This window comes from Schistocerca gregaria, chromosome 1, assembly GCF_023897955.1.
Source record: "Schistocerca gregaria isolate iqSchGreg1 chromosome 1, iqSchGreg1.2, whole genome shotgun sequence".
In the NCBI taxonomy this organism is placed as follows: domain Eukaryota; kingdom Metazoa; phylum Arthropoda; class Insecta; order Orthoptera; family Acrididae; genus Schistocerca; species Schistocerca gregaria.
Window position 1 is genome coordinate 498,476,800 of NC_064920.1, and position 27,214 is coordinate 498,504,013.

Sequence of the window (27,214 nt, forward strand, 5' to 3'; positions counted from 1 at the left end):
CAGTTACACAAATACATTTTATTTACTGATGGGAGACAGTTTACTTGGGATGGTATAAACAATTTACATAACCATCATGTATGGTCTGAAGCAAACCCACATGCGACAGTGGAACACAATTTCCAGCAGCAATTTAGCATAAATGTGTGATGTGGTATAATCAACACACACTTTGTTGGACCATTCATTTTCCAGGATGTCTAACTGGCAAGATGTACTTACAATTATTTCAACATGAAATGCCCCACTTGCTTGAAGATGTTCCACTTGCTACACGATTGCAAATGTATTTTCAACATGATGGCTCACCTCCACATTTCACCAATGCTGTTACTACACATTTAAATGAACATTTCCCCAGAAATGGATTGATCATGGTGCTACACATCTTTGGCCATCCAGAAGGCCTGATTTAACACCAATGAATTTTTGTGTATGGGGATGGATGAAAGATGTGGTTTATGAGGACAAAGTCAATACACGTGAGGCATTACTTGCTCACCTTACGAATGCACTAGACAAAATTGAGAACAACCCAGTGAAACTGAAATGAGAAATAAAATCTATTCATTCATATGCAGCTAAATGCATTGAACTCAGTAGAGACAATTTTTAACATTTATTGTGAATGTATTGTGGAATTGTATGTACTGGGTGATCAAAAAGTCAGTATAAATTTGAAAACTTAATAAACCATGGAATAATGTAGATAGAGAGGTAAAAACTGACACACATGCTTGGAATGACATGGGGTTCTATTAGAACCAAGGAAAAAACAAAGTTCCCAAAATGTCCGACAGATGGCGCTGGACAGCAAAACATCAGTGACTGTGCATGACAATCGTGTATAAAAGGATCTGTAATGAGAGAGAGAATCAGATGCGCCAGCAGTCGCAGCATGTTGACATTACCTGAAAAGGCGCTTAATGTGCTGGTTCAGCGATACGATCCTATCGCCATAGAAAGGGGATTCGAGCGGGTAAAGGTCCGTTGACAAATGCAGCTGTGGCAAGAATGATTTCGAAGTTCGAATCCACGAGTTGTTTAGACGATAGACCCCATAGTGGCTGACCAAGCACAAGGCGTATTGCTGCTGAGACAATTCAGGAAGAAATGGAGACTGTAGCGGGTTCGTCTATGCACAGGGAAGCCAGCACTCATGCAGTCGCACGTCGCACCGGCATTCCATACACTACTGTTTGGTTGGCACTGAGGCGTACCCTCCGATTTAATCCACACAAAATCCATTGGTATCATGAACTGTTACCTGGCAATTTAGTGAAGCAGAGGGCATTTGCGGTGTGGGCGTTTCAAAAGATGGCAGAAGATGATGATTAGTTGAGTGCCATGTTGTGGACCGACGAAGCTCATTTCACGCTCCGAGGGTCTGTCAATGCCCACAACTGCAGAATTTGGGCTACCGAAAATCCTAGAACTGTCGTGGAAACTCCATTGCACGACGAGAAAGTCACAGTATTGTTTGGATTTACCACATCTATTGTTATCGGGCCTTTTTTGTTCGAGAAAATACGTGATTCTGGTTTTGTAACTGCTACCATGGCAGGTGAGAGGTACGCTGATATGTTACAGAATCGCATCATGCCCAGCCTGGCTGATAAACACCTGCAGAAACGTACCATCTCTTTCGCGCGTCATTTGGTGATGATCATCTGTTCAGCCGCCACTTTTGTAATGCTTGGCCTTCCAGGTCCCCAAACCTCAGTCCGTGTGATTATTGGCTTTGGGGTTACCTGAAGTCGCAAGTGTATCGTAATCGACTGACATCTCTAGGGATGCTGAAAGACAACATCCGACGCCAATACCTCACTATAACTCCGGACATGCTTTACAGTGCTGGTCACAACATTATTCCTCGACTACAGGTATTGTTCAGGAATGATTGTGGACATATTAAGCATTTCCTGTAAAGAACATCATCTCTGCTTTGTCTTACTTTGTTATGCTAACTATTACTATTCTGATCCTATGAAGCGCCATCTCTCGGACATTTTTTTAACTTTTGTAATTTTTTGGTTCTAATAAAACCCCATGTCATTCAAATCGTGTGTGTCAATTTGTACCTCTCTATCTACATTATCCCGTGATTTATTCAGTTTTCAAATTTATACTGAGTTTTTGATCACCCAGTACTCTGGACAACTTCCTTAAGACTAAGCTTCTCCCCCCCCCCCCCCCCCCCCCAGTTTAACATGAATTCATGTGTTCTACAATATTAATAAAAGCAGATTATCTGACAAATTCATACAGTTTTAGTTGATGTTATTACCATCAGTTTCCCAAAATTAAATTCTCTACAACTTCTGTTGAAAACTTTGTGCAATAGTCTGGAATTTTAAAAAACAAATTGGACCAAGTAGTTAATAAATTAAAAACTTTACAAAATTACTTCTTTGCTTCTCTGGAAGTTCTTGAAGACTACAGCAGATACACGTCTGGGACATGTTTTATTAGATTCACCAGAGCAATAACAACAAAATATATGGACATCATCCTTTACTTTAAACTCGTACAGTTCTGTGATGGTCTCATATTAGTGAAGTTGCTAAATTTCAGGCAAAATCTTATATTAGCCGTAACTCCATAACTGAACATTTGTGGACCTATGTTTATGTGAACTTTTTTCTTTAGTTTCACTTGTAGAATAACATATTAAAATATTTGTGTGTATTTGTGAAACACCCTGTATATTAACAAAACAATGCTCAAATGTTTGCCGGTGTCTTCAAGCAGATGAGACTAGACCCAAGTGAAATCATGGCCAACCTCGATGCGGTTTCCCGGTTTACAAAGGTAACAATAGAAAAAACATCAAGACTATTGGCTTCTCATTTATATGTCTTAAAATTATTTGAACACATCCAGGTGACCAGGTATTTTCAATATAATGTAAAATATTACAAAATGGCTGATGGAACAGCCATGGGTTCACTTCTGTCACTAGATATAGCTAATTTTTTCATGCAGGATTTTGGAGAACGCATGTTGAATTGTGCCTCACTTGAAACCTATGCAAATCCTACACAGGTAAGGAATCAGACCACTGTTCACCATTCATCTTTGAACCTATGGGAATTCTGGCCCATGCTTTGAACTATTGGAGCTGGTGATTAAAGAAGCACTGGAAATTAGAGTACATGATAAAATCTTCAACAGGCACATTGAATATGCACTTAGCAGTCCATGGAAGCATGCACTTGGAAAAGTAAGTGTTCATATAATTTACCATCGATGCAAGTGACGGTGCTCCAAGTGATGCTGGACAGAGAGTGCAAATGTAATCCACAGATGTAGAGGGTGCCGCCTTAGCATGTGCCATTTACATTATGTCCATCATGATTCAATCCGGTCTATGAGATGCTGTTCCTTCAGTATAAAAGTTGCACCCTCACCAGTTTAGCAACAGTAAGACATTACTTTCATAACTGCAGCAGCGCAATTAAGTATACCATTTTGTTCTGCGAGTTTACACAGCTTCTCATTAGAAGCAACTTATTCTAAATTTCCTCTGTGATCTTTTCAGTTTTATCTCTCATATTTCTGGTCTGTTTGTGTATTTATGAGGCACAGTTCCACATTATATTATTGTATTTATGGTGTAGTGTATACTAGCACTGTTTGCATTGCACCAGGTAATTGTTTTGTGCCTGTAGGGCCACTTGCAGCAGTTAGATCCATCAGCCGAGTGGCAGCTTTCATTACTGCAACAGTGCACTGAAGTACACCATTTCATTCTGTCAGCAGATTAGAAGTAACTTATTATAAATTCCCCTGTGCTGTTTCATTTGATTTCCTATATTTCATGCTTGTTTGTTATTTAGCAGGCATAGTTCCATGTTTTATTAACTGTCTAAAACATATTTCTGATGTCTTTAGTATGGGTAAGAATCGTGATAGTTCTGTTCATATGGAAGCTGAGATGGTGACCCTTCATTCATGGCACCACACAATGCTGCTTTCACCAAAGATGACCCCGCACCCATGGCTGAGTGGGAAGTGGTTCCAAGGTGAGGCAAGCAGCAGAAGACTTCCCAAGGGACCAATTGGAGGGTTTCCCTGGTTTGTCAGAGGAATAGGTTTCGGAACTACTTGCGTTGGCAAAGATCCTGAGCCAGATGCAATCACTTGCCCTGTTCCAGAGGAAGCCTCTCAGCCAGCACGGTCTGGACAGTCACAAAGGGTGTTAGGCACATAAGGATGACCCTTAGACATTCCAGATGTGGAATTGGTGCTCCAGATGCCCTGAAGAGCACAGGGTGCAGCCATCTGCAGGTAGTGGCTCATGTAGATACTAACAATGTGTGTCACTATGGATTAGAAGAGATTCTCTCTAGTTTCAGGTGGCTAGCTGAAGTGGTGAAAACTACCAGTCTCACTTGTGAGATGACGGCAGTGCTCATCATCTGTAGCATCGTTGACAGAACTGACTGTAGTCCTACGGTGCAGAGCTGAGAGGTGGAGCTGAATCAGAAGCTCAGTCAGTTCTGTAACTGAGTAGGCTGCAGGTTCCTCAACTTTCATCACAGGGAGGTGGGTTTCCAGGTTCAGTTTAATAGATCAGGGGTGCAGAATAGGTAGGAGGTGGCTATACAGGTAGTGGAAGCTGAGTGGAGGGGACTGGTTAGAGGGTCTCAGAAAACTACAGAAAAGGTGTCAGTCTGGAAGAGTGCAGGTCAAACACAGGACAAAGGTAGACCTAGCAACAATTGGGAGTGTAGTTGTAAATTCTCATAGCTGTGTTGGGAAAACTAGAGCTCCAAGTGCTCATAGAAAGCACTGAAACTCAAATTGTTGTACAAACAGAAACCTTGATTTTCTGTGGATTCTTACAACTTTTGCGGGACTCTTCTACAATCTTATTTCACAACATGGAATCTGAATCTTGACACTAAGCTAAAGATGGTACCTCTTTGGTGCCAATAACTATATAGAGTTCTTGCACTATGGGGCAGTGGTCTCTTGTACATTATTATCTTGAAGAAGAGCAGTCAACCTCCCTTGCCTCTCTTATTCAGATGTACACTATATTTAGAAATACCCATACCTTCCAACTGTAGCAACAAGCACGGCACTCTTACGATACCTCATATCGTGCAACAGTGACCTTCTTAACTAGATGCTGAGATGGCTTGCAACACCACTGAACCAGGGAAGATCATGGTGCAACAGGCCCGCCACAAAACTCACATTGTATGTGCAGTTGCTCCTCTTATTGCATACAGGTAACCCCTAATGAGGCATTTTCCGTTTTTTGTATTTCATCAGGCTAATACCTGCTCCACCTATGATAATTACTTGATCCTCTTTGACGAAATCCTTACGCAACTTTTCTACATCTTCTGACATCTAGCTAAGGCCAGCACTCAATTCACAATACCTGCAACCAAGTATCCTGTTCCTAATTAAGGTCTGTACCATCTGGCAGACACCCCTGCCAAGGCTACTAACTAGCAGCAAGGCTCTTGTCTTCCATTTTTTTTAAGCAATCTACACTTCATTTCTTTGACAGAAATTTGCTGTACACTACTGTGATGTACAGCTGAAGCTGAATGCAGTTCTTCTAGAGTGGTAGGGACAGAATCTTCAACAAGTGCATAAACAAGACTGAAAACTTTGCTAGCTTCTGAAGGAAGGTATTTATATGACTCAACACCTCTACTATAAGGAGATTTGTTACCTTTACTCCTTAAATTGTTTTGCTAAATAATGCACAATGGGTAGATTTCTAATTGTACAAAATTAATTCTGTAAATCAAATAATAAAATGGTAATTTACACCATGACCACAATGGTGCAATATTTTTCTTTTCTACATACTCTTTGTACCTCATTTGCAGTATGGTGTCTGTCATTAACTACCATACTGGATTCCTTCTCACAATTAACTACTCTGCCTGGCATCGTCATGTGAACTAGCATGGTTTAATTAGTATGTCCTGTTATGTTCTAACTGAAAGAGTGCATTCACACACATTACAGTGGCAATAGTTTGTGGGAAAGTAAACTTTATTTATGGAGTTATTGAGAAAAAAAAATGCAGGCAGATATACATGTTCAAACAGTCACTAAAAATTCACACATAAAAATGCACTGCTTTAAATATTTTTTAATTGCACAATTTAGTTTCTTCACAAAATCAAATAATACTTAATAGCTGTTCATTGTCGTGGGTAGGCTATAACTTCTGCCTGCAGGAGATGAGCAATGAACAGCAATTTTTGTTGGCTTAATTCCTTTACAGCTTCTCCTGGTAGCAAGTATTATTTCCTTTATTGGTTTAACTTGAAAAAAAATTAAGCTAGTGATGCCCACAAATCTGGTAATTTTTGTTACTACACACCATCCAATAAGCTGCACAACAAAGAATTTGTTGAGATTTGTCACCAACAAAACATTATAATTACATGTATAAGTATGTATGTATTTATAGGTAAATGGTCTCTTATATCAAGTGTCTAGCACACTCCACACTTCAATTTCATATGGCCTATAAAAGGTTTTACAATATCCCTGCCATATGATATGCTGAACTACTGAGTACAAATTGACAAAAGAATAATTCCCTCTCCAAAATAGTTACATAATTTTAATTCAACAGTTCATGAGTATCCATCTCCATAGAAAAGGTTACTGACAATTCTCTGTGCGATGGTACTGAACTCAGATGTAGCTACCGGTAGTTCAAGTCCTTGTCATGGAAGAAATTCTAAGCCTATTATTTGGGTAGGAAGAGGAGAAAAGGTAGGGGCATAAAGTTCCTGATCATTAGATGTTGTGTCAGTATCCTGTGTAAAATGCAAACATTTTTTCAGTGTTTCAAAGTGTGAGGACAAGTGGCACTGATGGTGGTGGTGTGTTCAGTGAATGGGGGCCCTGATCTAGGCAGCCCCCTTGACTGGGTTTAATGTCCTGTAGCCACCTTGATGCCATTAAAGAGGGGTGGGATATTGCCTGGCACCAAGTTTCATCCTACTGAGTCTCACAGCATCGTACAAGACGCCATTATATACACACATCCTTTATAATGACCTATGTTCAATAGATGTATCTAAAGACACAATTTTCACACATTGTGAGGAAAGTGACTATTATGTGTAGAGGAAGAAACCCTTTCCAATCTGGTAGCTGAACCTACCAATCAGGGCTCACGAATGTTATAGATTTTTACTCATCCAAACACTATTTAAGAGCTTATGATAAGTGACCATAAGACTGTACCATGTGTTCTCTAAGAATGACAGACAACTGGGAATGACAATACTATAGTTGAATTCTAAAGGTACTGAAGAAACATCTCTAATAATTCTCCTTGGCTTTGATGATATATCCTTTTTAGTACTTTTGTGACTTACAATATCAATATACTGGCAGCCAATATCAAAGTTTACTGCTGGACTTAATACTCCTTAGATTTGTAGAGTGTTTGCATATTCTAGTGGTTAATGGTATGCAGTATTTGATTAAATGTTCTAAACTCAAATGAATTACCTTCAGATTAATAATTCGATGGCAGCTACCACCATGCTTTTACACAAGTAATTAACTATTTTTTCGCTCAGTTCCTCATCACTAGTATCTATTTGCTATGACATGACTACAATGGAAATCATAGTACTTTACAGAGTTTACTGTAAATCCAGCCATTGCAGGAATTGATTTACACACACCTTTAACCACATTCCTACACAAATAAGAAAATACTGTTACCTCGCAGAGGAAGAACAGAATGTAAATGCAGGTAATATTTATGCAAAAATGTACTTTATATTGCTAATAATGTCAGGAATGTTTACTGATGACAGTAAGGAGAAAAATTGTAATTTCAAGCTTCTAAAATGTTAAGCTAAAGAAGTCCATACAGGGTGATTTAACACTTTGACTGCTGAGGACAATTTGAAGTGTGTCCTCTAGGCTTTCTTGCAGCACTATTGATGGGTTAACTAAGGCCACCTTGCCAGTCAAATGGTTCAAAATGGTTCAAATAGCTCTGAGCATTATGGGATTTAACATCTGAGGTCATCATCTCTCTACAACTTAGAACTACTTAAACCTAACTAACCTAATGACATCACACACATCCATGCCCGAGGCAGACTGAAGTGCCTAGAACCGCTCGGCCACTGTGGCCGGTCCCTTGCCACTCATCAAGTGCTAATGACGAATATGAACGTGTCAGCACTAATATACATGACAGGAGAATATTCACCATGTGTATCAATAACTTTTCGCAGTTCTGGCTGCTAAGTTGAGTTGAGATACTTTGTCTGTTCTGAGCACATTTCGCTGTGTTTGACTTTGCTGTAAGTTTTACAGTTCATCATTATCTATACCACAAATAAAATAAGAAAGCATGGTGGCTGCACTGGAAAAGAGGTCATGGGGATACTCATGAAGAACAGTAGTGAGAATGGCTTGTGTATGTTGATGCAGGCTTTTGTGATAATCCCTCCACAGATCTGAAACCACCAGCCTAAGCCATTTATGTTAGCAAGTGTAACAACACAGTCTTATTCTTCGGCAACAAATGTAACTGATAACAGATCTCACGAATCCAAGGAATCTGAAATTTATAGTAACTTTCAGAATTAGTTACCAAAATCTGACCAGACACTACAGAAGAAAACGGTATATTTTCATCTCTGCAGATATTTAACAACTGTAAATTTGCAGCTTCAAAGTCAGAACTAATTTTTACATCTAATATAGTGTGTATCTTGGCACTCACAAATCTTAAGAGGGATGTACAGATACATAACACAAAGCATTCCAAAAATATTAAGCACTGGGTAGGGAGGCTGTTTGGATAACCTCAATCCAGGTACATATCTGAACACAGGCAGATCCAGTACACAATAATGACATAACAATAAACTTGGCACGTAGAAAGCATGTCTACAGCAGCCAAAGGGTTACCAAGGGATGGCACAATGGTCAAAAGAATGGGGTTGAGCCTGTACCACAAGTAAAACAATTAAACCAAAAGGTATAGCTATTCTTTGACAAAATGAATGATGTATTACTATACCCCAATTTCTGTGATATGGTAAAGACAAAGACGAATATTTATCTCAGCAAAATTATTAAAACCTTTTAGTTAAAGGTTATCAGAAAATGCAATCAGAAAATATTTTCTCTTAGCAATTCAGTTTAAAAATAACCATATTAAAATCTTGAAAATAACTGGAGTACAATTCCAGGGTATATACATGGACAAGGGAAAAAAATCCCAATTTTTTCTGGATGTCCTGGTTAAAAATACACTTTCTCCCAGATGAAAATACACTTTTTCCATGTTAAGTTACAGTATACTTTCCCTTGGAACTGTAAAATTTATCAAACCTTTGAATGGTTATGGTTTTATACAGCGGTGAAGAATTTCCCTGCACTTTAGAAAGTGAAACTTGGGGAAAAAACACACTTTGGAAAGATCTTTGATCTGTAGAAACATGTACAGTGTGAATTTTCATATTACGAAAGTACAAATTCGAATTCTACCAAACACTGCATGCATCGAGATGTGCTTTTTGTAGGCCAGTCATAGCTTATGTCATGTGATCTTGCCATCCGATGACAATGGATATTCAGAGATAGGACACATGATGTAGTCAGACAATAGCAACACCACTGTTAAGTAGAGTGAACATATGAACAGGAAAAGTTAATGGTTTAAATAAATATACATAGTGCTGCTACAAAAAAAGTACGTAAATCTCTGATCTTCCGGGCTCAAAATTCTTCCAACTGGCTCATCATCAAAGAGTTTGATTTATAAAGGAGAGTCAAACTCTCTGTGATTTAAGAAATTAATCATACATTCTCACACATAGATCATGTAGCTTAAAACGAAATTTACTTTCAAAATAACGCTTTTTGAACCACAATTTGGAACATTTTCCCGTGACCTGTCAGAAATAGATTTATTTCAGCAGTTGCCAGAGAGCACCAGATGAAAGGTACCACCGCGCTTATGCAGCTATGATGACTTACAAAGCCCATATATTCTTAAGTGCAAAACATTAAAAGTTCTTACACAATGTCACTAAAGAAACAAGATATCAGAGGATATCTCAAAGGCTGTCAGAATTTGGTGAAGCTTACTAAAATGCGTAACTCACATCTAAGTGCATATTTATATGTCCAGATTCCCACTGATGTAGGCCTTAACCTGATATTAAGTTTGCAGTGTGGTTTTTGCTCTACATCTACATCTACATCCATACTCCGCAAGCCACCTGACGGTGTGTGGCGGAGGGTACCCTGAGTACCTCTATCGGTTCTCCCTTCTATTCCAGCCTTGTATTGTTCGTGGAAAGAAGTAGGATTGTTGGTATGCTTTTGTGTGTGCTCTAATCTCTCTGATTTTATCCTCATGGTCTCTTTGCGAGATATACATAGGAGGGAGCAATATACTGCATGACTCCTCGGTGAAGGTATGTTCTCGAAATTTGAACAAAATCCTGTACCAAGCTACTGGGCGTCTCTTATGTAGAGTCTTCCACTGGAGTTTATCATCTCCGTAACACTTTCGCGATTACTAAATGATCCTGTAACGAAGCGCGCTGCTCTCCGTTGGATCTTCTCTATCTCTTCTATCAACCCTATCTGGTACGGATCCCACACTGCTGAGCAGTATTCAAGCAGTGGGTGAACGAGTGTACTGTAACCTACTTCCTTTGTTTTCGGATTGCATTTCCTTAGGATTCTTCCAATGAATCTCAGTCTGGTATCTGCTTTACCGACGATCAATTTTATATGACCATTCCATTTTAAATCACTCCTAATGTGCACTCCCAGATAATTTATGGAATTAACTGCTTCCAGGTGCTGACCTGCTATTTTGTAGCTAAATGATAAGGGATCTATCTTTCTGTGTATTTGCAACACATTACACTTGTCTACATTGAGATTCAATTGCCATTCCCTGCACCATGCGCCAATGCGCTGCAGATCCTCCTGCATTTCAGTACAATTTTCTAGGAGTACTAGTACTGTATTATCTCATGTTTGGTTCTTTATTATGGCATAATGCGACATGTGCTAGAAGATAAAACATGCACTTGAAATGCAGCAAATGGTTGAAACTAGCCAACAGTGTGGAATTAAACACTTCGTTAAATTGACTATGTGAGCAAAAAAGATTAATAAAAGACAATTTTCTTTAGCAAACTGACAAAAATAACATCACTGTTCAGAAAGGCAATTAATGTTTGATGGTCAGAAATATGGAAATAAAATTATATTTGAAACTAATAAAATATTTTAGCCTTATGTAATTATGTGAATGTATTTTAATTCACTTGGTAGCTCCCAATCACAGAAATCGTTTTGTTTTCATTTGACATAGGAGCAGCAAAAACAAAGAGGAAACAGAAGTATCACTAAATGTAAACACAGGTCACGTGGAAACTAACCCCTCCACCCCCACCCCCCACCCGCACTATAACTCAGACTGCTTCGCACATCAGCCTCGAATCTACGATATTTCCAAACCAAGGCCCTGGGTGTTTGAGATAGGATATCTAAAATTTAAAAAAGACAACTTTTCAAAACTTTCTTCATTTTGCAGTGCACATCTTTCTGAAGAGTCTTATACATTAAACATATATCTTCAAGGAAATGTAAGACATGTTATTTGGTCTTCAGTGTGCGAAAGTGCAGTGCCACACCTCTTCTCACAGCGTTCTTCTCCTGCACGTCATTGTATTTCACTCTGTAAAACTCAAACATGTGTATTTCATAATGGGTACAATTGGCCCTTACTGGTGTAGGCTCTGGTCAAAAATTTTCTGGCAAAATTTCATGTTCGTGAATACACCGAGAAGATAATACACAATCTTTCTTACCTGTTATTCCTGCTAGTCATTTATTTCCACATTGGTAGTCTGAATCTCTGTATTTCGCTAGTAATAATACCAACACTGATCATTCGCATACCCAGTCAATCATGTAAACAAACAGCAATTGGCATTCATCTGCTCGGCTTTATTCCACTCAGCTCATATAGCCCTGTCCCATTTTGCCTGCAGGAAAGTTTCTTTCTCAATTCAACGAGGATTCCCCTGACAGAGACATAACGTACACTATGCAAGTATTCAAAAGTCAACTTATGATTCATTCAGAAATCAACTTAGATTGTGTTCAAATATGTTAAAAACCAACAGGGATGCATTCCAAAATCATATGAATAATAGACAGACCAACGTTCACTGGATGCTAGGTGCTTTGTGAAACAAGGTTTTTTCCCTCAAGAATATGAATCTCACCCCCCTACCCCGAAATTGCCGCCCAGTTCAGATACCACTGATTGCCCCCCCCCCTCTCTTCTCGCCACATCCGGGCCTGCTGCGCATGCGTGAATCTGGCAGCTTAGGTGTGCTAGTAAAATTTTTCCGGGTAGCATGTGGCTGCTTGCTGCTACTGCTTACACAGCCAACAGCCACATTTCTGTAGCAAGAAGCGGGAGGAGATACTACTCATACATGACTCAACTTCGTATGCACATGAACCCGCACGTAACTGCTCAAATTAATGTAATGTAAACGGTTGTGATGTTACGCTTATCCTAAGTAACTTGTTGTTATGAAGTATGAGTACTGTGTTTTTTTATATGGCGCTTTTCCTTTGCAAATAAAGTTTTACTTTTTTTTTTCTCTCGTTCATTTTTATTGCTGCAGTATTATTCTGCAGTAACGGGATACATTAACACCCTTTGTTAGAGTATCTGTTCTTACCAGTCATAATCACAAAAATTTAACTGAAAACTAAAACAATGGAAAATTCCTGGAATTCTAACAAATTCCCAGGTTTTTCTCTGTTTTCGACCAGATGAAAAACTTCCCAGGTTGTTCCCGGATCTCCCGGTTGTCCCGGGTTGTACACACCCTGACATCATAGTTGTGACAGCAAACATGACAATGTACACACTTTTCTAATTGTAAACTCAGATGTGATGACAATGCAGCCATGTCAAAATTTATTTAATTATCAGCTATAATTGGGTAACTAGTTATAGAAAAAAATTCATGAAAACGTTTTTGCTCTAAGATAACAAAAAAGATAAAGTTTAACAATGAAAAAAATAATACCCACTAAATCATGCGTATTCTATTCACCATTGATTTAAATTAGTTTTACATTAATGTAGTAACTCAGTTTTCATTTGAAACAGAATTTGTATAATTCCATTTACCTACAAGGAGCTGTAAATGCACAGCATTATTTTAAGCAACGTTTTACAGCTGTTCTTCTCTGGTAACAGTACATCTTTATATTTCATTTGCAAGAGGTGGTTACCACTTGGCACAGCAAGATTCAAGTTGCTTTTTGGTATGCGTGCAGAAATATTTGTGTTAATATTCTTTGCTTTAGCTGATTTCTCCTCCTTGATTTTTCTGCTTTTACAAGAAGATCTCATAAAATGCCATATTATGTCAAAGGAGTGGAGGAACTAAGAAATTTTGTGCTTGAATTTTTTCATTTAAATGGAATAAAATACGAGTGCATTAATGTAAACTTCTTTCTGTATCATCAAAAGTTATTTTTAACTCTTATTCCAGAAGATGACAGACTGACTGGAGTAAGAACTCTCAAGGTAATGACTGATCATGTGGAAGAATTATTTGTGATGAAGTTCCTTAAGTGCAAAATGGAGAAAAAAAAAAGAACTGAAACTGTGTAGAATGACTTCTGTGTATTCATTAATGCAATGATAATTTATATCATGATAACAAATTCAGTAAAGATGTCATTTTTATAACACTTTATACCCCATTATTCGTCACTAGACAGTGATCACCAACAACTCCTAAACAGAGATTTTCCAGTGAGAAAAATTAATGTACATAAGCAGATGGATGTATCTGAGTAACTGCTGAAAAAATCATTTACTTGAAAAAAAAATTACACCTTTTCTATATTTTGTATGGTTTAATTTAAATTTTGTCATAATTTTAGGTGTAGAGAACTGCTGGTCACTGGTGGCAGCTGGATTTTACCTTTTGTTCATAAGAAGTGAGTGATGGATTGCGATTGCAACACTTTCGATAACTCAACATTTTGAAGAATTGTGTGCAATGACAATTCTTCTTTTGGTCAACTTTTTTTCTTTATTAATCTTCCTGTTGGAAAAAGTGTAGCTCACAATGGTTTATGTACATAATGTGTCATCATTGGGACAATGTATTAAACAGGGTAACATTTTACCAAGTTAAACTAACAATACCACACTAATTTACAGAATAGTCACCACACAGCTTTAACTATTCATGAGAGATTGGACCTGCCAAGATTTGATTTCAGTGGAAGGATGGTCAAAACCAACACTTTTCACATCACTTCTAAATGTGAAGGTGTATGTGTTTCCAGCATGTGTAGAAGTCTTAAGATAATTGCATAAAACAATGGAATATAGAGGATGCAATAACAGCCATATGGAAAGGATAGATTTCTACTCGCTAAATAGGGGAGGATTTGGTTGACAGACAGGTACAGTGAAAAAGACTGCTAGATATTATTCAGCTGTCAGATTAAGTCCTTCATTAGATGGACAATGAAACTCTCACATGGTGTAAATATTTTTGGGGTAAAGGAGACCACTCACTGCACTGAATAACAGAAGCACTGAGTAATGTACAGCGTTACACAAACGAGAAGAAAACTTACTAGTTTTTGGAAGAAATTCTTTGATGAGCTGAAGTACAAATGCCCAGACACACACACATACATATACATATATGATGCATGCACAGGTACTCCTGTACCCTTACACCATACCAGTTAGACAAACACTCCGGGGTCTGCACTTTGGCAGACAGACTAGGTTGGGGTGGGAATGGTGTTGGCTGGAATGGTTAGACAAAGAAAAGAAAGACCTTTGATGTGCAGCAACATGTGCGCTGCATATTTTCATATTATGAGGGTATAAATTTGAATTCCACCAAACAACACATGTCACTTTCCGAAGCATTGAAATCGAGATTGCGATGTACTTTTGTAAGCGTCGTAGCTCATTCACATGATCTTGGCAGCTGATGACAGCAATAGGACACGTGATGGAGTCAGCCAATAGCAAAATCACTCTTAAGTAGTGCGAATACGCTACACAAATAAGAAAAGTTAATGGCTTAAATTAATATACATAGGAAACAAAAGAAAAATTCGGGGCAGGTATTAAAATCCATGGAGAAGAAGTAAAAACTTTGACGTTCGCCGATCACATTGTAATTCTGTCAGAGACAGCGAAGGACTTGGAAGAGCAGTTGAATGGAATGGACAGTGTCTTGAAAGGAGGATATAAGATGAACATCAACAAAAACAAAACAAGGATAATGGAATGTAGTCTAATTAAGTCGGGTGCTGCTGAGGGAATTAGATTAGGAAATGAGACACTTAAAGTAGTAAAAGAGTTTTGCTATTTGGGGAGCAAAATAACTGATGATGGTCGAAGTAGAGAGGATGTAAAATGTAGACTGGCAATGGGAATGAAAGCATTTCTGAAGAAGAGAAATTTGTTAACATCATTTCTGAAAGTATTTGTATGGAGTGTAGCCACGTATGGAAGTGAAACATGGACGATAAATAGTTTGGACAAGAAGAGAATAGAAGCTTTCGAAATGTGGTGCTACAGAAGAATGCTGAAGATTAGATGGGTAGATCACATAACTAACGACGAAGTATTGAATAGGATTGGGGAGAAGAGAAGTTTGTGGCACAACTTGACCAGAAGAAGGGATCGGTTGGTAGGACATGTTCTGAGGCATCAAGGGATCACCAATTTAGTATTGGAGGGCAGCGTGGAGAGTAAAAATCGTAGAGGGAGACCAAGAGATGAATACACTAAGCAGATTCAGAAGGATGTAGGTTGCAGTAGGTACTGGGAGATGAAGAAGCTTGCACAGGATAGAGTAGCATGGAGAGCTGCATCAAACCAGTCTCAGGACTGAAGACCACAACAACACCAACAACATAGCATTCACATATAATATTGGTCTCGAAGATTAATAAGTTGGAAGAGAGGCTAAGCTTGTGTCACACTTTAAGATACATCATACAAATGTGCCAGTAAAATTTTTAATAATGATGCAAATGTCTCATTTTCTGGGCTCGAAATTCTTATAAATGGTCGTCCTCAAAGAGTTCATTTCTAAATGAGAGTCAAATGCTTTGTGATTTAAGAGATTCATCGTACATAGTTCATCTTGCATGAAAGGAAATAATCTTTGAATGAAACGCTTTTCAAACCACAATTTGCAATATTTTCCGGCGACCTGTTAGGAATAGGTTCGTTTCACCAATTGCAAGAAAGCGCCAGATAACTGGCATCACCGTGCTTGTGCAGGATGCCCATATGTTCGTACGTGTAAAACATTAAAAGATCTTACATTATGTCATAAAAGAAACAGGACATCAAAGGATACTTCAAGAGCGTTGGGATTTCGTGAACCATACTAAAATGCATATTTCGGCTAATATGCACATCCATATGTAAATTTTCTTGGAGTACCAGCACTCATGTTTCGTTCTTTATTATAGCATAATGCCATACGTGCACTTTAAATGCAGCGAACAGTTGAAACTAGCCGATAGTGCGAAATTAAACACTTCGTTTCAAATAAATTGACTGCCTCAGTAGAAAATATTAATAAAAGCCAAATCTCTTTAGCAAACGGGCAAAAATAACTTCATTGTTCTGTAAGGTGATTAATGCTTGACTGTCAACGGTGGAAATAAAATCTAATATATATTTTAGCCTGCCATAGTTATGCGAACATATTTTAATTCAGTTGATAGCTGCCGGCCACAAAAATCTGTTTTGTTATCATGAGAGCAATAAACGAAGAGGAAACAACAAAATCACTAAACATAAACACAGGTCACGTGGAGACAACCCACCTCCCCACCACAACTCTGACTGCTCTGTGCATCAGTCCCGGACCTACGATTTTTCCGAACAGGACCAGCCACACTTCCGTAACCAGAATGCGGGAAAAGGTACTACTCATCCGTGACTCAACTGCGCATGCACAAGAGCCCGCCTGCAACTGCTCAAACAAATCTAATTTAAACAGTTGTCACGTCACGCTCATCGGAGGCATTGTTGTTATAAAGCATTGCATAGTGTTCCTAAGGCCTTTGACACATTTTACTGTTGGCAGACGCTTGTATGAGCACTGTTTTGTTGTTGTATACGGCGCATTTCCTTTGCAACTTAAGTTTTTTTTCCGTCATGTCTTGTTGCTGCAGTATTATTCTGCAGTAGCAGGATACAATAATATCCTTTGTTAGATAAATTGTTCTTACCAATCAAAATCACAAAAATTTAACTGAAAACTAAAACAATGAAAAATTCCCAGAATTCTAAACAAATTCTCGGATCTCCTGGTTGTCCCGGGTCGTATACACCCTGTAAGTGGAAAAGTTTCTCAGGCAGGAAAGTATTAGTGGAACACAATGACACTGTGGGTTGGAGATATTTCTTCTTGAGAACAGTGAATCCAGAGAACATAATACTGATTGATGAAATGTGGGTGAACGTTATTATGGACTAACGATACATGTCACAGAACAATGAGTGGGCCTACAAGGAAGGGTGGACATCTTACTCTTCTTCACAATGGCTCTATTAATGGTTTTGTGTCTGGTGCTATATCACTTTTTCAATAAAAAAATGTAGATCACTATGAAGAAATGAATGATGCAATGTTTCAAGAGTAGTTTGTTTCTCACTTGCTACTAAATGTCATTTCAGATAGTGTTTTTGTATCTGTAAATGCACCATTATAGTTCCTGGCAATAAGAGATTGGAAGTGGCTCCAGGGTTCCTTGTATTTGTCATATACAAACTCACCTGCAACATTGTGATCCTTCAAATGCCTTTTAATCATGCTAATACTATGGCAGTTACACTGTGCGATCAAAATCATCTAGACACTACCAAAAACATATGTTTTTCATATTAGGTGCATTGTGCTGCCACCTACTGCCAGGTACACCATATCAGCGACCTCAGGAGTCATAAGACATTGCAAGAGAGCAGAATGGGGCACTCCAAAGAACTCACGGACTTTGAACGTGGTCAGGTGATTGGGTGTAACTTGTGTCATATGCTGGTAGGCGAGATTTCCACACTCCTGAACATCCCTAGGTACAGGCTGACCTCATCTGTTGAGTGACAGTTGAAGAAGGTCGTAATGTGTAATAGGCAGACATCTATCCACACCATCACATAGGAATTCCAAACTGCATCAGGACCCACTGCAAGTACTATGACAGCTAGGCAGGAGGTGAGAAAACTTGAATCTCATGGTTGAGCGGCTGCTCATAAGCTACACATCACACCGGTAAATGCCAAACAATGCCTCACTTGGTGTAAGGAGCACAAACATTGGAAGACTGAACTGTGGTAAAACATTGTGTGGAGTAATGAATCATGATACACATTGTGGCAATCCGATGGCAGGGTGTGGGTATGGCGAATGCCAGGTGAACGTCATCTGCCAGCATTTGTAATGCCAACAGTAAAATTCTGAGGTGGTGGTGTTATGGCGTGGTCATGTTTTTCATAGAAGGGGCTTACAAACCTTCTTGTTTTGCATGGCACTATCACAGCACAGGCCTACACTGATGTTTTAAGCATATTCTCGCTTCCCACTGCTGAAGAGCAATTCGGGGATGGCAATTAAATCTTTCAACATGATCGAGCACATGTTCATAATGCATGGCCTGTGGCGGAGTAGTTGCATGGCAATAACATATATCTAATGGACTGGTCTACACAGAGTCCTGACCTGAATCCTATAGAACACCTTTGGGATGTTTTGGAACACTGACTTCAAGCCAGGCCTCACCGACCGACATCATTACCTCTCCTCAGTGCAGCACTCCATGAAGAATGGGCTGTCATTCCCCAAGAAACCTTCCAGCACCTGACTAAACATATGCCTGCAAAAGTGGAAGCTTTCATCAAGGCTAAGGGTGGGCCAACACCATACTGAATTCCAGCATTACAGATTGAGGGCACAATGAACTTTTAAGTCATTTTCAGCCAAGTGTCCAGATACTTTTGTTCGCGCAGTGTAGATTGTAATTACAAGAAGCATGCCAATGTGGTTGTTGTTTGAGCCAACAAGTTAATAGCATATCTGCTCTCAGCTGATTTTTTTGTATGAATCAACTTTTTGATAACAGTTGTCACAGGGAAAATTTCAATGTCACAGCAACCCAATAAATAGCGCTTTAATGTGAAACTTTGTGGCAGTCTTTTGAGTCTGCCTATTATGGTAATGTGCAATATGAATAACAATAACAAAGCACACAAGAATTGCAACCACACACCATCAGCTGTGTCGTGTACCAAAGATTTTGGCTGGCAACAGGGCTCATAGCTCTCGAGGATCATCTTACAGTGACTGGACTCTAGGCATTTGATACACAGGTACCAGAGCTAGTGAGGTGCAATGTGCAGTGCATGATGAAGATGAAGATAAGTGGAGGCATGGACTGGGTGGGGATGACTGGAGAAAAGAAAGGGAAATTGATGGGTAGAGGGTGTGGTGGCAGTCGGTCAGCAAAGATTGATGTCAGGAGGATTATGAGGGTGAAGGATGTGTTGTAAGGATAACTCCCATTGACACAGTTCAGAATAACTGGTACTGGAGGGAAGGATCCAGCTGGCATTAGTTGTGAAGTAGCCACTGAACTTGAATGTGTTGTTCCACTGGGTGGTGACCTTTGTTCTTGGTCACAGTTGGGCAGTGGACATTCATTCTGATGGCCAACTGGTAGGTTGTCACAAAAAGCTGTGGAGTGATTGCAGAAGCGATGGCGTATACCAACAGGATTCTACCTTCCAACATCAGATTATCTGAACTACTTAGATGGGAGTGGCACTTGCAAAACATCCTCTGCTACTGCAATTGTTTCAGCATCAATCTCTGCTAAATCACTGTCACCACACCCTCTACCCAACAGTTTCCCATTCCTCTATCATGTCACTCATCCCAAATCCACATCATCGTCATCATGCACCACAACTCACTGGCTATGGTACCCATATATCACTTGCATAGCCATACACTTGCCACCCCTCACATCCACATACCTAGCCATCAGACTTGTTGCCTCTCTCTGAGACACTAGTTACTCATCCCCAACCACTTTTCCTGCCTCCTGCCTCTTTCTCCCTCTACCCACCCTACCCAACACAACCAATACATCAACTAACTCTAATTCAATTACTCATGAAAATGTCTTTCTTCATTACTTTAAATAATACTTGAGAGCGTGTAATTGATACCATTAAAACTGTACCTTTCCTTCATAGGGGGTGACAGAACAGTGGTAACAGCAACTCTCATAAAGTGTTCTCACAATACTTAAGAATTGTCTGTCGCAACAGACTTTGCTTTAGCTGGCATGTTTCTTTTAATGCCTTTCCTGTTGGGTATAATACATCTTACATTATAAGCAGATTGCTAATGAATACTGCATTTTTATAACCAGATTTACCATGATTGCGACATATTGCTTTTTCCTCAGTATTCTTTGGTTAAAAAATTTGCTGTATTTTGTCAAATTTCCTATTCTTAAATGATAGGCTTCTTTGAATCTAATAATACAATGGAAATTTACATCAAGCTTACAAATTTAGAAAAGATAGTGTATTTTTATTCGTTAAATGGTGCAAACAATTCTGAGGCAGAAGAGGCCAATAGACCCAATCCTTGAAGACGATGATGATGGTGGTGGTGGTGGTGGTGGTGGTGGTGGTGGTGGTGGAGTTCCACTGATTATGATAAGGATAAAGGAGCGTCACTGCAAGTGAAGAAGCTATAATATGGTTACAAAAAATAAAGACAGAGGGTCTAATGCCCAAGGGCAAGGGTGAGACTCTACATCATATTACAATAAAGAGAGAGCCAACTACACATGGCCTATTAACAGGGAAATCAGAAATTTCTGACAGTCCACAAACAACACATGGACTAATTAAGTTAGAGAAAGTTTCAAAGCTTCAGTTAGTAGGGACTGGACAATGTGGCAAAGAAACTCCCAGAATTTTGTTGGTTTCAAATTTAAAAGATCCCTGAACTAAAGGTTGCTAATGAATGAAATAAAGGCAAAGATGTTAAATGGACAAACTACAGCAGTTCTTAATAAAGAGGTGTGAAGATATAGACATTAACATATTGCAGATACAGCCACAGTGAATTAGTATTCTTCAAAACATAGCACTACCATTTCAATATACTATTGCATACACTCTTTGGAAGCTGACAATCACAAAGCTGTTGCTTTACGAGATTGTCATTTTGATATAATACGCCTTTTAAGCACCTTCTTATGACAGAGAACAAAATGAAGTTAGGGAGAGTGACTTTGGAACTCTAGTCTGATTGGGGGAATGTTGATGACATTTCTTTGACCAGTGCCTCTTTCAAAATTAGCAACATGGGACTGAGTGCTCTGTCATAATGGAACACTCTAGCATTTATGTTTTCTCTTCAGATGTAGTGAACTCTGATCCTCTTAAGACTACTCTTCGTCAAGCATGCACAAACTCCTTGTATCACATCTTTTGTGTCTAAGAAGATAGCTATCATTGAGTTCATTTTGTTTTATTTGATCAAGGGTAGATGTTTTAGTACTACTTAGCACACTGACCTTCAGCTTCCAGATACTACTTGAAAATACAAGCATTCCTACAGGTAACCACAAATTGTCACATGTATTTCCTCTGCTTGTCTGGCCAAAACTTTGACACTGACTTAAGGCACACTTCCCACTTTTCATAAATGCTGATCACAATAGAATGCACAGTGGATTTCCCAACAGTTAAGACATAACAAGTTATTGCAGTTTAGCCAGTTTCATCAGTTTAGTTAATATGGCATGCTCCTCTTGTTTTCCTCTTCAAAATCTATCAAACATGCTTTCTGGGCTTGGCTTCCTGCTTGTAAGAAGAATGGATCACATCAAAAAGACAGGAAGCACATTTTTTTTTACTTTTATGCTATTAATTGATGGTACAAAGATGCACAATGGTTTTCTGTGTTTTGTCTCTTAGCACAAGTACTAAACGATTTTTTAGTTCCTTTGACATTCTCTGCAGCCAATTCTGCCATAGCATTTCCCTGTGGCATGGAAGAAACTCAACTCTATTTTCACAAGAATTCAATATGTACACGTTAAACATGGGATAAGTGCTGCCAAAGTCACATTTTGTGAAGAGCATCATCAAACAAAAGTGTCAATTGCATTTTAATTGTAACTACTTGATTAGAACAGTACAGAGTTCATCTTTTAAGAATACCAGAGCTTATGATATTCCTACATATACTTCTCATGATCTCAGGTGTAAATATGAGTCATAACACAGGCCAGAAACATTATTGGCCTTGTCTGGGAATACCACTTAATACCATTAATAAGATGAAATTTATTTCAGTTACTAGTTTCAGTGAAGGTTGGAAGAAACAATTTTGGTTAGGAAAATGGATAGCTTCTTCAATGGCATTGGATACAGGCCATATAACATACAATCATATAGAGAAAAACAGCCTGTGATTATTAGCACCCTGTATGGTCTTACTATGTGTTCTATGGGCATGGCAAATGTTTGGACAGGACTGCTTATGTTACCCTCTAATGATATTGAAGAAGTACCTACTTTCTGCTGACGTCTTTCATTCATTACTTTTCTAGTACATTACAAATAATAATAATAAAATGTAAGTAATATTCAACACTTATTAACTGGTGGAGGTAAGTCTTTACCTTCTGTTCACTGGAGATGAAAGACAGCTCGGAATACCAAAGCTCATGTTGCCTTCTGATGTTAGTAAAGGCATATCACTGATAATGCTCTTTGGTAATGTTTGCCTCTTTCCTTTGCTCCTCTTTCTGTTTGAAAAGTTTATCATTAAGTTATTTATTAATTCCATATTTTTGTCAATATACTTGATAAATCAGATTTTGTCAAATACTGTAAAATGATACAATGTAACAATATTAGAGAAGGAAAGTTGCTACTCACCGTATAGCGGAGATGCTGAGTCGTGATAGGCACAACAAAAAGATTTACACAGTGTCGTTTCAGTTATCTGAGACTGCACACTTGTGTGCAAGGTGTGTTTGTGTGAGGTGTGTGTGTGAATGTGTGTCTGTTGCTGACAAAGGCCTTAATGGCCAAAAGCTGTAACTGTGTGAATCTTTTTGTTGTGCCTATCGCAACTCAGCATTTCCGCTATATGGTGAGTAGCAATTTTCCTTCTCCAATAGTGTTACATTCCATCCTGGATTTTCCATTGTCTGGCTCTAAAATGATATGAATATATACTCTGAAACTAATAATGAAATGTTACTTTACAAATTCATCAATTTTAGCTACAAGATGCTTTCAGTCCCTAACAATAAGACAGTATTTGTAATTACCTGAGTTCAACAGAGGAACGGTTCTACAAAACACAATTAACATAAATACGTAAATTTATGAAAATCGATTTTCAAGTACAAGTAGTTGCAAAAATCTATAAATAATTAATATGCAGAAAAAAAGGATGAACAAATCCTTTGTGTTAAAAATACCATACTGACTTTTTAATAAAAGGAAGTACAACAACCAAGATCATGCTAAACAAAATTTATATTGTGAGGAAATGTGTATTGCTCATTAATTAAAATACAAGATACACAACATGCCAATTAAACTTACTGGTATCATGACAAGTGACTCAAAACAAATTTGAAAAAATAAAACAAATCATTTTAGAGTGAAAAGATTAACTTACTTTTTTGCCTGTCCCATGGATCATAAACACAACCTCTTGTTTTGATGGGAGATAGTCTGTTTTACAATTATTGTACAACATACTATCAGAGTGACCACTCTCTTGTGCCAATTCCTTTTAACAAACATACAGTAAGTCATACTTGATAATGTTCAATCTCCCATCCTGCCTCTTTCTCAACCCCTTTTGCACGTGTGCCCACACAGAGAGAGAGAGAGATTATATTGTTGCACACTCATAAATTCTTGCATGGAGCAAAAACCATTGTTAAGCAGATACGGTTTCAGTCAGCAATTGAAGTTATTAATTTTATTACATACTAGCTATAACTAGCATTTCAATGGCACAGAAAGAAAAATGTGTTTGGTTTCATAATCTGCTTATTGAAGTATTTATACAGACACAATATGTCTGGCTTGTCTGTCTGGTGTATACATGAATAACTCACATGGTTCCCCAATGTATGAGCAAATCACATTACAGTTGTCAATGTGGGAACCACAGATTATCCTTTTTTGTCCACCTTGTTGAGGGTAATTGCAAATGTGAGTCACACTGGAAACTGCAAGTGTTTGAACTCTAATGGCATAGCTGTTGCAATCACTGGAATGCGTGGTACCAGTACCAATTCACCTTTCAAATTTCCCTTTCAAATTTCCTTTTAATACTGTAACTTCAGTGATAATATACATCATCTTTTTCAGTAAAAGGCTGGTACTGTTGCAAAGCTGTCATTTATGGATATTTCTGAGAAGAATGAGAGGCACACTAATTTTTAATATCAACATGTGTGGTTGCATACATGGCAAATCACGTGAAATCAAGAATTCAGTCACATAATTTGCAACTTGGTCTCGATTCATTATAGTATTGGTGGGCTTGTTTTGATTCTTGTAATTGATGGCACTGACATTGCTGTTGTCAGCCGGTAATATAGCACATTCACTGAGCCACTGGTGACATTCGTAGTTGTGTGCGATATCTGGAACAACTTTGTGTAACAATTTGTCTATGGTTGCTGTGTTTTTACAAAAGTTTGATGGCAACTATGGCTCTATAAACCATTTTTAAATACAGTTGCAAAGTCTGTTGTGAATAATTTTAGTAGTAAAGAAGTAATAAAACAAAAGTCATGCCTGATGTGGCAGTTTCTCGGGCATCTCAATGTTTATGTTGCCGTATCTCCTGAACTTTGTGTTGTACAGTGATATAATCTTTCCAGCAGATTTAGTGATATATGTTGATACTGTATGCAAAATATGTTGAAAATAGAGTTAACAGCAATGAAATCAGCTCAATCATCTGATATTATCTAGAATGTAAAAAAATGTAGTGCTTGAAAATTTAACATCATGTGCAGCATGTGACATTGATTTATCAGCATGCATTATTTGTAATGATCTAGTCAGCTCTTGTGCTGTGTGAAATTGTACGTGTGTGTTTTATCTAAATTCGGGTATAGACGATTTAGAGAGAATGAGTATTAATTTTCCAGAAAATTATATTTACATTTTCAAGTCTCGGAATTTCTCCATTAGGTTTGATTATAAAATCTGCATCATCAGCAAAGAAAACTATTTCTGTAACTTGGCTATACAATGCCTGACCATTTATATAATTTGAAGAATAGTGTATGCAATATCAATCTTATACTAATTATAAACCATTCTTTTAAATGTTGTTTCTCCATGTGTAATCTCTGGGTTTCTTGCTATGACACTGTATCCTTTTAGTTAGATAGCTTGAAAACCAGGTGCCAGAATGATCTTTTAATACCACAATATACGAGCTTCCCTAGGACATTACTACTAAGCACAGAATCAAATGCTTTTGATAAGTTAGTGAAAGCCTCAGTTCGCAATATGTATTCATTTCAGTTTCGTACAAGCAGTACTGATTAACTGCTCATTCCACTGAAAGACCCTAGTTAAATCCAAGTTGAGACTGGAAATTTACCCCGTTTTTAGAAAAGTGTGTTATCATTTGTACACAGGTAATCTTTTCCAGTAACTTTGAGGAGGCAAGAAGAGAGACTGATCAGTAATTATTAATAACTAGCAAACTACTTTTCTAGTAAAGGAGTATGTCAATAGTAGTTTCAGTCTGTCTGAAAAGAGTGAAGTTTTCCAGATAAGACTGAATATATTGAAAACATTTGGAAAATAGAATTGTAGTAATTTACCAGAAGCATTATTAACACTCTGAATATTTTTGCTTTCAAGAGAGTTAATAGCATTCTTAATGTCTTTGACAAGGCATGGACTAATTGTGATTTGGGCCTATGTATATGGCATTGTTTCTTGTATGATTCAATCACTTTATCATGTGAATTGTCAATACCAATCTTAAAAACTACTTTAAGGAAGTGATCTTTAAATATGCGGGCACCCTAGCAGCACTTTTGCTGCTTCTTTAGTCCAAAGACTGGTTTGACACAGCTACCCAAGTTAGTCTATTCTGTACATGGCTCTTCATCCCTGCACAATTACTGCATCCAGTTGAACCTGCTTACTGTGTTCAAGACTTGATCTATCACAATTTCCACTCTCCATCTCCCTTTAATGGCCAAAGTCACAATTCCTTAATGCCTCAGAATTTGTCCTATCAATCAATCCCATTTTTTAGTTACATTGTGCCATCTGTTTTTCCCCAGTGTGATTCAGTACCTTCTCCTTTGTTATTTGATATATCCATCTAATCTGCATCACACTAAGATTCAAAAGCATCCATTATCTTCTTGCGTGAACTGCTTCCTATCCACGTTTCACTTCTATACAAGGTTACACTCCAGACAAATAGCTTTCGAAAGTTTTCCTAACACTTCAATTTGTATTATATGTTAACAAATTCCTCTTTCTCCAAAATCATTTTCTTGCTATTACCAACCTTCATTTTATATCTCTATAATTTGGCAATCATCAGTTATTTTGTAGCCTAAATAGCAATATGCATCTGCCACTCTCAGTGTCTCATTTCCTAATTTCATTCCCTCAGCACTGATTTAATTCAGCTACGCTACCGTACTTTTGCTTTATTTTTGTTGAAGTTCATCTTGCAATCTATTTTCATGATACTATCCAATCCATTCAACTGTCCTTCTAAGTCCTTTGCAATCTCTGACATTATTACAAAGTCACCAGCAAACCACAAAATTTTATTTTTTCCCTTTCATTTATTTTTGCTTATACCCAGCCAAATTTCCCCTTGATTCTCTTCACAGCTGTAATTATTTGGCTGTTTTCTTTAATGAAAGAATTATCACATTCCTTGACTGATTTCCTGGTTTTTCTTGTAACTGCTGTCCATACTGGTTTACTTTTTATCTAAATACTTTATTCAGACATTACAAAGACTTTTTAAAAATTTTTCAATAATTTTTCTTACGACAGAACATTATTACCTGTCATATG

At 38.0% G+C, this 27,214-nt stretch overlaps 1 protein-coding gene across 3 annotated transcripts in view; it reads right to left on the minus strand.

The window, feature by feature from the left end:
- Positions 1-27,214, minus strand: part of LOC126353957 (uncharacterized) — a 306,332-nt gene that overhangs the window by 64,912 nt on the left and 214,206 nt on the right. For all 3 annotated transcript variants that reach the window (XM_050003278.1, XM_050003265.1, XM_050003273.1), the window contains one exon: positions 22,792-22,917. In XM_050003278.1, the coding sequence (XP_049859235.1) occupies positions 22,792-22,917 (126 nt within the window). The remainder of the gene's footprint in view (positions 1-22,791; positions 22,918-27,214) is intronic.